The sequence below is a fragment of the Papaver somniferum genome, unplaced genomic scaffold (assembly GCF_003573695.1).
Source record: "Papaver somniferum cultivar HN1 unplaced genomic scaffold, ASM357369v1 unplaced-scaffold_128, whole genome shotgun sequence".
Taxonomy (NCBI): domain Eukaryota; kingdom Viridiplantae; phylum Streptophyta; class Magnoliopsida; order Ranunculales; family Papaveraceae; genus Papaver; species Papaver somniferum.
The window spans coordinates 11,386,923-11,399,283 of record NW_020621936.1 but is presented as its reverse complement, the minus strand read 5'-3'; the positions used below and the strand labels follow the sequence as shown (position 1 = coordinate 11,399,283).

Here is a 12,361-nt window from a genome sequence, read left to right as displayed (position 1 = left end):
TTCAAATAATGTCGAGTCTTGTCCCATGTTGGGATGTCCGTCCAATTCTACTACGACAACGACTAATTGTTTAATCCCCCCCCAACCGCTATATTCCCTTCCAATTATATAAACACACTAAATCTACCAATTTTAAACATACTTAACTACTAACCATTTTCTATTTTCACAAAAAATCTTCAAATTTCTTAAATACATATCTTGTTTTCATTCATTATCGATCCTAATTTGGAATATGAGGAAGCACAATTATTAGCGGAAGTATCACTACACCAAATTGAGTAATTTGTAACACTGAATTATCACACTAATTAGTGTGACAATAGTTGTTACACATATAGGTGTCACACCTCTGATAAGTGTAACAATAAATCGTAATTGTAGTTAATTTATGTATTTTTTTAATTTATCTCATCAAAAAGTGTAACAAATAATCCTCTCATATATTAAATATTAAAATTGTGAAGTAAATAAAATTTACAAAACATTATATCTTCGATTCTCCTTTTTAACATTTGAAATCAGTTTTTATTTCCGCCTCTATTTGCCCCCAAAATTTTCAGTTCCCGCTCCTCTGCGTAATTTTTTTTTTAATTCCCTCTAATATCTTACCAAAATTCTGAATGAATTGAAACCAAATCTCTTTATTCCCCTAAATCTACTCATCTATATTCTCGAAGAAATCGATTTTTCTTTCCAGGTCTCTCTATCTTAACGACGGAAACCAAATTTCTTTCGTTTAATCGTTTTAATAGGTTATTTTTCTTTTTCTTAATCTTTCCTGGTTCTGTTGAAGTAGTTGATGGTTCTTTCTTGTTTGATTTCGAGATTTGATTTGGTGTTAGGGTTTTCCTTGTCGAAATCCTGAATTTTCTCCTTATTAATCCTAATCCGAAGTATAAAACACAAGTATGGAAGAAGAGAATACTGTTGACATACTCAACATCAATTATTTCGAAGTATAACCAAAAGGTTTGTCTTTTTGGTGAAAGTTCTTTTCTTCTTTTATATCTTTGGATAAGTGAAAGATTAAATTTGAGTATTATATAATTTAAGGGTCTATTTTTTCTATCGTTGGTTTCTTCTATTATTTGATGAAACACAACAGGTCTGTTCTATTGAGCTTGAAGGTAATTTGTCCGTCACAAAATTTGTCCCAGGAAATTTTTCTGAATTCTCAATTTCACAAAATTAAGAATAATTTTGAGATAATCAAACGAATTGTTCACCAATCCAATTGAATACACTCAAACGAATAAATTGGTAGTTCAGAGTTCTTCAAAATTTCCATTACATCGATCAGAATCCATTGATTTCTTCATCATATCTATAGAAAAAAGCAGAGAAATTTCATAAGGTAATGTTCTTCACATCTCTATACTTCCATCTTTCTCCACTTATATCAAATTTCGAATATCAGGCTAACCCAAAAAGCACAGCTCTTGCTTTGATCTCCCTCTACTCATTCTTCGTGATATCAGGATTATCCTTTTTCAGATTTTCTCCATTATTACTTTGATCGTCACTGCCAAAGGATAAGTAAACAGTATTTCTCTATTGTTGTTTGATAAAATGTCTCAATGAACTAATTGTCATGTGCCTTAAATTTGATTTTCGTTTTGCGTTTTAAAAAGGTTTTGATCAATTAGTTACGTTTATTTAAGGTTGATAAATCTCCTCTAGTCCTTTTTTTTTCATGTTCACTGATTCACTGCTATGGATCAGATACTTTTAAGGAGATTATTACAATTCTTATACCCATTGCATTGATGCTGATGCTTGATGGGAATGGTGAAGATACATTATTGGCCGATTGTGAAGTTAATCTGAAGAACCTCAATTTGCTGGGAATGGAGTTGATGTTTTAGTTCACGACTCTACTACTGCTAAACAACTTCTGGTATTCGTATTAATCTTTAAATTTGTTATTTCATTTATAGAGTTACAAGGAACCATCATATGTCTTTTGCATCAGGTAATGTATTTTGACTTTACAGTTGAATAAAAAAGTGGTATTTTCTGTTATGTACTACTAAACTATGCATCATATTAAACTTCGTTTTAGTTACCCAATCTGGAAGTAACTTTTGTTGTTTTCAATTGTCGATGGGCGATTCATTGGCCTTGGAGTTTACTAACTATTTTCTTGTGATGAAAACTGAAGGGGTAAATTTACATTTTGTTTGCAGTCTGAAGTCACTGCTCTAAAGATCTACACACACGGCAGGAGAAAATGGTGTTGTAGAAAATGGTTGTTCAGTCCCTGAAGCTGCTGCTTCAAGGGTGGAAGCTTTTTCAAGACTCTTAACTTCTTCCAATTTTTATTAGACTACAAAGGTTCCCTCCGATTACAACCAATTTTGTTTCTATTCTTGTTTGTTGCTGCTTACAAATCAGATTCATGACATTACATTCACAGATTCAAGACAGTTCAGGGTCTTTCCGTTGGGATCCTTTTTTTGCGCTGCAGAAATCTGACACCTTCTTAACCACGCTTTTGCTGCTGTCATGTCGTTGGTTGATCTAGCGGAAGGAAATCTCGATAACATTATCGCACATCTTCTGTGGTTCGTATGCTAGCGGGATGTGTTGGACTTCTTTGGTTTGAGACCTGGGGAACATGGGCATTGTTGGGAATGAGGCTTGACATGATTTATCAGGAGGTATTATATACCCGTAAAACCTTACATGTATAAACAGTGGTATGATAAATGTGCAAGAAATTTATAGGTGACTTGGGTTTCGCACAATTTTATGAGCAGTGCCAAGCAGAAAATGGAGTGCATACCATGTAAGAGTTTGATGGAATTGTCTAGCATTTGTTTCTTCGTCGGCCTCCCACTGCTGCAGCAGTCATCTAGTTATGTTTACTTGTGAATTTCTGATTTTTCTTTTGTTTGTTTCCCTTTTTGATAAGGGGATGGGACAGAGATAACAATCGTTGTTGTGCAACATCATTTCCTTCAATTGGCTTGAGCTGCGAATGTTTTCAAGGTTTAACAAAACTGAACTTTTGTGTTTCTGTTGTTGGTTCCTTTTCACTATGTGGTTCGCTTTTGATAAATTAGTTCATCACTCTAACAATGCTTACTGAGGATAATGTTCCATGAAAATATTTTGAATTCTAACTAATTTCAATTCAAACTGTTATGAGAAGTTGGGAACAGGGCTGAGCATATCTTATTAAAAATTAATCCATTCTTGATGGCTACATTTCCCCTTCTGTCATGTGGATATTTTTGTAGTTCATATCAAGAGGTATATCTAATTACATTCCTCATATCTTCTCCATTCCTCACAAAAGTATACCTATTGCTAGACAAGATTTTATGTGGTTCTGTACAAGTCCTAATAAAAGAAGTTGCATTTACAAGCCCTTGTTGATTTTATATGGTTGTGTACAAGTCCTCAGATAAAAAAGTTACCTGTACAAGTTAGCAGCAGCAAAGGCGTTGTAACAAATCCATTTGTGCGTTTATATTTTCCTTCTTTTCAAATTTGCAGTTTTGAGTTGTTGCTTTGCTTTATCTTTTACTATGATCTCACAAGTCTTATATTAATACTAAATTAATTGAGGACATTATGAAAATCATAAAGAGGACACACTCGATCAGTAAAGCTGGATAAAATTCTTGTAAAAATGGGTATATACACATTCACCAGCTAGTCTTTTGTTTTTTCACTCATAATCAGTGTACTCGTACTATGTTAATGATCCCTATATGTTTAAATGGTACAAAAAAAATATTAAAAGAATCTAGTTCCTAGGCCTCTTGCAGTTAGCGCTGATTGGTGGTGCTGCTAGTTGTTAGAATTTTTATTAGGAATGAAAAAACAAGATCCAGCAAAGAACTGAATATTTGTTTGAATGAAGTGCTATTGTAGAAGCGAAGTTTCTAACTATTTAAACAGACTAAACCACCCTTGGAACAATTTCTAGATCTAAATCACTTTCTAAATGCTGTCTCAGGTAATGGAACATGTTGCTGGAGTTCTTGCAGGCTTGTTAAAAGGTGGGGATGAGTAACTGGTCAGTGAATTCCGTAGTAAAGCATTTTCGGAAGCCTTCACTATTTCAAAAGAAGGAAAGGAAGAGGTTTGGTTTCCTATCACCATCCATAATCCACATCTTCTCTTTGTTTCCGTACACTCACACTAAAAATAATAACACGTGATTGCAGTTTATATTGCATTTCTAGTTATATATCATAGTTGCGTTCAAAACCTTATGCATTAACCACTTAGATATATTAATGATTTTATCAATGCAGTAGATTGTTTACATATTGATGCTAAGGTTGAACATTGAATTTTCAGAGTCTCAAGTTCAAAACAGTGACATGAAAAGTCCCCCTTTGCCAGCGTTAAGCGGTGCTAACTACCATGTTAACCAGTGTCTCCATTATCATTCCCATTTTCATTTTTATTTTGAATTATAGTATCGATCAATTTCTGAGCTTTACCTATGTCTAGATTTTTTATGTCCTTTTACTTTGTATGCTCTGTGCAGGAAGACCTTCGTTAGCATCTGCAGATGTAGACCCCTCTGCTGCACCACATCCTAAATAGTATATGGAACCGTTAGTGATTCGCATTGCTGGGCTGTAAAAGAATGCAAGGAAAGGATATAGTCGTGTGGTTAGGTATATGCACCGATGGACCAGTTCACTATTAAGACAATTGTAATTAAGTTAATTGTCATGGAGTGATGGTCTAAACGGTGTTGTGATGGTATGATATTGTAAATTATAGTGCAAATGCAATCTTCGTTTCCGTTGGTTTTCAGCAACTCTTATACTTGTAGCTTATACACTTTTTCGACTTGTATCCACTTTCAATGAATACAATGGTTTTTGTGATACTTTCATGTGATTGTTTGAGTGAGGGAGCGCAGGCATCTCGGATTAGGGAGGGGGGGGGGGGGGATCCAGATTTTTTTTTCTTCTAATTTTATCCTAACTTTTTTACACTAATATGTGTGAAACCTTGGTAACACAATTTAGTGTGACTTTAATTAATTTATGTCACACTTATAAGTGTGATCATTAATGTGTGACAAAAGAAAAACACCATATTTATTACACTTATATTGTGACAATAAATAAGAAGTCACACTTATTTGTGTAACAAAATGTCTGTTTTGGTGTAGTGTATTTTTGCAACAACAACAAGGGTTTATGAAGCAGCTGGATCAAATGAATGCAGATTCAGACGATGAGAGAACGATCACCAATATCATGCTAAAATTATACATGGGGAAAGTTTCGGCATTGAGAAGAAGATATACGTGGAGAATTCGATAGGAAGGTCACGAATAAATGATACGTTATTATTTTACTAATAAAAGCGTGTTCTTTGACCAAATTTTCAACATCGCTACACTTTCCACAACATTTGTTTATGCGGGTTACTGGAGAGCTTTGTTGAGTAAACCCTCAATTCAATTATCAATTTTATGCACTAAATATACATGGACATAGTCCTGAACAAAAAGTCATTGCATTTCTAAGGATTCTAATTTACGGTGTACCTGCAAATACCTGTTATGAGTACATTCATATGGCCAAAACAATAGCATACCAAAATCTCAAAATGTTTTGGGAAACTGTGGCCAACTATTTTGGTCCACGTTTTTTACGAAACCAACGCAAGATGATGTCGGCCGACTACTAGCTCAAAATAAGAAAAAAGGCTTTCCCGGATTGCTAGGTAGCCTTGCATGCACTTGATGTAGCATGGATGTTCGTATGCTTGGAAAGGTCAGTATAAGGGACATCACATAAAACCAATTGTGATTCTGGAAGTGGTAGCTTCTTATGATTTTTGGATATGACATGTTTTTTTGGGCCTCCGGGGTTGCAATAACGACATCAATATCTTGCATAAATCACCATTGTTCGAAAAATTGAAGTACGGAAATGCTCCAGCTGCTCATTTCACCATCAACCACAATAACTATAACATGTGATATTTTCGAGCGGGAGAAACTTATCCAGCTTGATCTACTTTAGTTAAATCTTACGCCGAGGTACCCCAACAAGGGGGAACTTTTCCGTGCTCAAAAGTTACCTCAAAAAACAGATGGCGTATAGGAAGGATGTCAAATGAGCATTGGAATGTAGAAGAGGAAGTTACGTATAATTTGTGAACCATATAGTTCGTTTAAACCAATAGAAATCATAGGATTATGCTCACCTGTATTATTTTGCATGATATGTTAATCGAGAAAACTCGACGTGATGAAAGTTGGAAAAGTTATCCAGATAAACATGTGAGGAAAGAAGTTTAACCCACCTGGGTGTTTCTCGCAAGAGAGTATAAAATGGTAGAAGAGAATTTAAAATAGAGGTTTACATTTAAGACTAATGGAGGATATCACTGCATACTTGTGTGTTGATTTTGGAAGAAGAAACCCTCACATGATTTAGTTTCTTTCTTTTAATGAGGGTATAGTTTCTTTCTTTTAACGAGGGTTTAGTTTTCTTTCTTTCTTTAGTGAGGATTTAGTTATCTTACTTTTAATGAGGGTTTAGTTTTGTTTCTTTAAATGTAATGTGATTTGACACAAACTTCGAAATTGAAATTAAGGAAAAAATTGAAAAAGAACCAATATTAAAACTGAAACTCAAACAAATGATTAAATTGAATTTAAAACAAAAGATTACATCGAAATTAAATTAAAAACTTCATCAAGAATTTAAAACTAATTAAGCCAGTGTAATGGCACTATTGATATCCTCGTCTAAGGTGTCATCCTCATCAGAATCAACGTTAATTGCTGTTGGGAGTTGTTGTGCCTTTTGTGCTTGAATTTCATCAAATTCTTCTTGTGACTATTTCAATTGTGCCCGATTAATCTTTGTCGTGTCCATTCCCATTATTCCTCTCATGGGTGTATTAAAAATATTCTTTCCAACTGCCTTACAACCTTTCTTCATTTCTGAAGTCATTTTTATACCCTCAACTATTTTAACAATATCAATGTTTTCTTATTTTTCAAAAAAAAACTTGAAGTTGAAATTCCGAAGCTGGTGATTTTGCAGCATCTTGAGTTTCCTTTATGTTTTTTTTTTTTTGCTTTTCTCACACCCGCTCCATCCCATCTACCAACATTTTCATTAACATTCAGACTAGAAATGCCATATACTGATCCACCAGTGTTGAGGTGGGCGTTTGAGTTTGTTACTGATGAAGAATAAGGAGAACATTTGGATTGAGTACCATGTTGGGATCCACCGGTCTCATAGGGGAATTCTTTTGATACTTGGTGTCCATCCAACAGATGTGGAAGCATGCTTCGTGCTTGGAACTCGAACTTCTTATTCTTTGCCATTCCTCTCATTTTCCGTTGCTGCAGCTTTAACAATAAATAAATCAGCTATTACAACAAATTGATAAAAGATATAAAAATCAATTAAACAATTTGAAAAACAACTTACCACATCGACATCAGTATCACCGCTTCCTCTTTGTCGGTTCATTTGCATCACCAAAGCTACCCAATTGTTCAGGTCTTTGCTAACTGTACCAAAGCCACTTGACAATTCAGAAGCGTCACGACCCAGTTTCTTGACAAAATTGCGTAAAAAATTTCCCCAAAGCATATGATGTAGCTGCTGAATACCATTGATTGGATCAAGCATAAATGCCAAGTAACCTTTGCAAATAGCTTTATCTTCATGCAGACTATATTTTGCACTGCAAACTTTTAGTGATGAAGTATTTTGTGTTTTTGATTGGTTTGCCATTTTTTTGAGAGTTTTCTTCTACAAATAATGAGATTTAGGAGTTTGAACTGTTCTTTTTTCTTGAAATTATGGGTATAGAAGGTGGAGAAGGTATGATTTTGGAGTTGAAATTGGTTCGATTTATGGGGAGTGGAATTAGACTTGATGGATGAGGCTAGTTGTTGATGGCTCAGTGAAGGACGGTCGTCTGAATGTGAGACGAGGCTCATCTCTATTTAAGCCGCGCCTCGGCTCAACTAAGGACGCTCGTCTGAGATTGAGATGTTTGACCCGACCTGGGACGAGATGAACAAATCCTTTTATTTGAGTGTTTATCCATCCATTTTTTTTCTTTTGCCAATCCCACTGTAAGAGTAAATGAGCAAATCTATTGATCTGAGAGTCTCACTGGAGTTGCATTAACCTAAACCTTAACACTACTATTGGCTGGGCAGTAGACTCTACTCAGCTCCATTCCAGCACTATGAATTTTTATTCATTCTTGTGGCTCAGAGTTCTTATTTTCATTTTTCTCGTTCATTCTTGCAAAGCAGTTATATTAGCATTTGGAAATGTAATTTCGTCCGTCGCGACCAAAATAATGTAACAGATTCACTTGCTAAACATGCCCTAATGACAACTGCAAGATGAAACTTAGCTTATATAAAGACAACTCTCTTTATTGATGTTTATAAAATCTCTCAAAACTAAACACAAGTTCTAATCTTGCTCATATGATCAACCACAACTTTGGTGATCATATATATATATAGAACTATGAATTCCTTTTCCTAATCCTATTACCTTATTACATGTCTTTCCTTTTCTTAGAACTAGATGACTTCTAATTCCCTTAGAATTATATCAATTTCCTAATCTTGTCCTAACCAGCTTGTTAGCGATTTCTATGTTGAAGTTTAACCAACAGCCCCGTCTCTCTTTGTAGAATACTGGCAGGTTAATATGCAAATTTTGTTAGTAGTTGACAGTTTAACAATGGAATGATTTTTCATCAATTTAAGTTTTCTTTCGTATTAAGAAAAAATGAAAAGAATCGGCTTATTACAACATCCCTATCAATTATCATTGTAGTAGAAAACAAAAACAAGATGCATGTTGGATTCTCTAAAGAAACTTGAGGTGCACAATAACTTCAAGTCTTCAAGTACATTTGCTGTTCAAATTTTGAAATTTTGAATGAAGTAACGGGTACTGATGTTTCGGCTTTAGTTGCTGTCTGGGCGGGCTCCCCCGTAATTTTGATTTTGAACTCTCCAGCTCTTTTGAACTTTCCGGTTTTGTTAAATTACAACGAGTACCCCTTTTTGGACGAGTCGATTAATCTTCCTCTTACTTGACAATTTAAAAAAAAATGTCGTTTTCAAATATGTAAGGAAATTATAGTACGTATATGCCGACTGGTTTTCAAGAGTTTAAGACAGATAGATAGTACAGGTTTTGGACACGCTGAAGCAATATATCATATATAAACTCCCACAAGTTCTGGATGACAATTTGTAAATGATCACCACGGGGAAAAGAGCTAGGTTGTTGATGTGTTGATTTCTGTTTATAACTGCCAAACTCCACCTTATCAACTTAAACCAACCAACTTAATTCGTGCATGCAATAGAAAACTGTATTGGTATCCATGATCATCACTTTCTTGCCAAGTATTATTAAACATACTTCATGAGTAACTCCTGGTTTCACCTGTTTTTTCACCTCAACCAAATCCTCGCTACCACCTTTCTCTTTTACACTATAAAGACCCTTGACAGACCCTACACAACTCATCATCATTTCTCTGTTTCCACCTCTTTTTATCAACTAAAACATTACAAATATGTCTAATTTTAAATCCTTCTCAATGTTGTCCATTCTCATGATTCTCTTAAAACTTTCCTGTCTCAGTTTTTCGCAAGTCTCAACGGAACCTAAATTCTTTGGAGTCGTCTCTCCTGCTACTCCTACTCTCTCAGGATTTGTTACCACGAAAAACACTCAGTTCTTGCTCAATGGTGCACCTTTTCTGTTTAATGGGTTCAATTCTTATTGGATGATGCACATAGCGGCTAATCCAGACGAGCGTGATAAAGTTTCTGAAGTGTTTCATGATGCGTCCGCTGCTGGTCTCACTGTATGTCGTACATGGGCTTTCACTGATGGTGGCGATTTAGCTTTGCAGATATCTCCTGGTGTTTACGATGAACGTGTTTTTCAAGCACTGGATTTCGTAGTCGCGGAAGCTCAAAGACATGGAATTCGATTGATTTTGAGTCTTGTCAATAACTATAATGATTACGGAGGTAGAGCACAATATGCAGAGTGGGGTAAAAGTGCCGGAGTTGAGATTAAGAACGACGACGATTTTTACACCGATGCAACATTGAGGCAGTATTACAAGAACCATGTCATGGTAAACAAAATTAATTAATCATATGTTTCTTTTCTTATGGTAATTTAATTTATTCCGTCACATTTATTTTCCTACAATTATATTCATGCACTCATTTAGATAATCCCCATTTTAATGCAGAGAGTTCTATCACGGGTTAGCACCATCACTAAGACTGCATACAAGGATGATCCCACGATTATGGCGTGGGAACTCATAAACGAACCTCGTTGTGAATCCGACGACACTGGGAAAACTATTCAGGCATGGGTTCAAGAGATGGCAACATATGTAAAGTCTATTGATAACAAACATTTGCTTGAGATTGGAATGGAAGGGTTTTATGGAGATTCTATCCCAGAAAAGAAACAAATCAATCCTGGTTATCAAGTTGGAACTGATTTCATCTCCAACAATCTTGTGAGGGAAATTGATTTCGCTACCATTCATGCATACCCAGACATTTGGTAAGTTAATTTGATAATCTAATGTAATTGTTATTATTGTTAATATAAATCAAAGTTCTTAGTGTTTGTTTATCTTTTGTTTTGCAGGTTAGCTGGACAAACTGAGTACGAGCAGTTAGTATTCGCGCAAAGATGGATGGCAACCCATTGGATAGATTCGAAAACAATATTACGAAAGCCATTGGTGTTCAGCGAATTCGGAAAATCGAACAAAGATCAAGGATATACGATAAACGGAAGAAATTTGTTTCTGAACACAGTATACAGATCCATATACAACTTCGCGATAAATGGTGGTTCAGTCGGAGGAGGTTTAGTATGGCAAATCGTAGCAGCAGGGATGGAAACATATTATGATGGTTATGAAATCGTTTTGTCACAAAACCCATCAACTGCCGGAGTAATTGCCGGACAATCACTAAAAATGGCTGTACTTGGTCGTATGTTAAATGCACCACGTACTCCATACTTTGGTAGAGTACCGAGATCACATTATATTTTTGGGCATAAGAAAGCTCATACTCATCACCACCATCATAACCGCCACCTTAATCATAATCATCAGAACAACAGACATGGTGCTGTTGGTGGCGGGTCCGATCATAAATCAACAGTCGAGGCAAACAACTGGGCATTTCTACATCATCATCCACAACCAGCTTGGCCATCACATCATAGACAAATCAAGCCATCACTTCCTCGGGAGAAGAAGATGAAAGATTAATTAGATACAAAGAGTATGAAAGTTGAGATTAATGAAGGCCTAGTTAATTAATTTAATTAATTAGTCTCTTGTTTTTCATTTTATGTATCTTTATTTAATCAAATATATATATGTGTAAATGTTAAATTTAACAGTAATGAAATCATGTTGAGGACTTTAGAGATTTTGTGTTATTATTTCTTGGACCAAGTATGTCGAGTCGAGGGAAAAAAGGTATAGAATTAGAAGGTGATCAAGGTTTCTAAAGAACCCACTGGCCACTGATAGCAGTACAACTATGACTTTTAAATAATTAAGCAAAAGAAATTTCTACTTTATTGTACCAATAAATTCAAATAAAATGATCGAATTGCCCATGCAAAAGAAAAGAATAATACTTAGAACTAAGAAGGCTTATTACGACAACCTAGTCGACTGATCAAAAAAACAAACAAAACTAGTCGACTAGCTAGAAGTCAAGTCGACCAAAAATAGTACTAAAAGTCAAAACGGAAAATGGGTCATTTGTCCAAATATTTTTAAATCACGGTTCAAATGGACGGGTAAAAAATAACTTGGTGAAATGGCCAAAAAAAATAGTAAGGATGAAATCAGTTTCATCCTAGCTTAAATTTAAAAAATAGCAAGGATGAAACTGGATACATCCTGTTTAAATTAAAAATAAGAAAAAATATTTGAAAATAGGCACAATGAAATTGGTTACATTCTGCCTATTTTTATTTTTTTGGTCATTTAAACAGTATCAAAATCTAACTGTCCATTTCACCCAGAAATTGTTGATTTTGGTCTTTTAAACCAATTTTGTGAAGTCAAAATACTATCTTTCCCTCACCAATATACGGGTGTATAATATCTGTAGATGACATAGATATCCATGACTTTGGGAAAACTTTGGATAACAATGCTGGGTAACAAAGATGTAGGATGTTTGGGAAACACTTGGGACAAATAAAATCAAGGCTGTTATAATATGTTACAAAATTCCATAAAAATTACACAAAATTGGTTAAATAAAATACAACAAAAAAAATACTCTCTTCACTTC

General features: G+C 34.8%; 1 protein-coding gene and 1 long non-coding RNA gene across 14 annotated transcripts; both read left to right on the top strand.

Moving 5' to 3' along the window:
• Window positions 1–662: 662 nt before the first annotated feature.
• On the top strand, window positions 663–4,861 carry LOC113332075. 13 transcript variants are annotated; one of them, XR_003351325.1, is made up of 8 exons: window positions 979–1,357; window positions 1,726–1,900; window positions 2,190–2,337; window positions 2,420–2,791; window positions 2,918–3,258; window positions 3,413–3,469; window positions 3,971–4,096; window positions 4,511–4,861. It is a non-coding gene; the product is annotated as an uncharacterized LOC113332075 (long non-coding RNA). The 13 variants fall into 13 exon arrangements; XR_003351326.1 differs by having other exon boundaries at window positions 2,420–2,663; window positions 2,763–2,791; window positions 2,918–4,096; XR_003351321.1 differs by lacking the exon at window positions 3,413–3,469 and having other exon boundaries at window positions 2,918–2,994.
• Window positions 4,862–9,547: 4,686 nt separating this feature from the next.
• On the top strand, window positions 9,548–11,350 carry LOC113331729 (mannan endo-1,4-beta-mannosidase 1-like). Its single transcript, XM_026578377.1, has 3 exons — window positions 9,548–10,146; window positions 10,267–10,592; window positions 10,680–11,350. Exons 1-3 carry the CDS (start codon window positions 9,574–9,576, stop codon window positions 11,314–11,316), a joined length of 1,536 nt encoding a protein of 511 aa, XP_026434162.1. The 5' UTR covers window positions 9,548–9,573; the 3' UTR covers window positions 11,317–11,350.
• The last annotated feature ends 1,011 nt before the right edge of the window (window positions 11,351–12,361 follow it).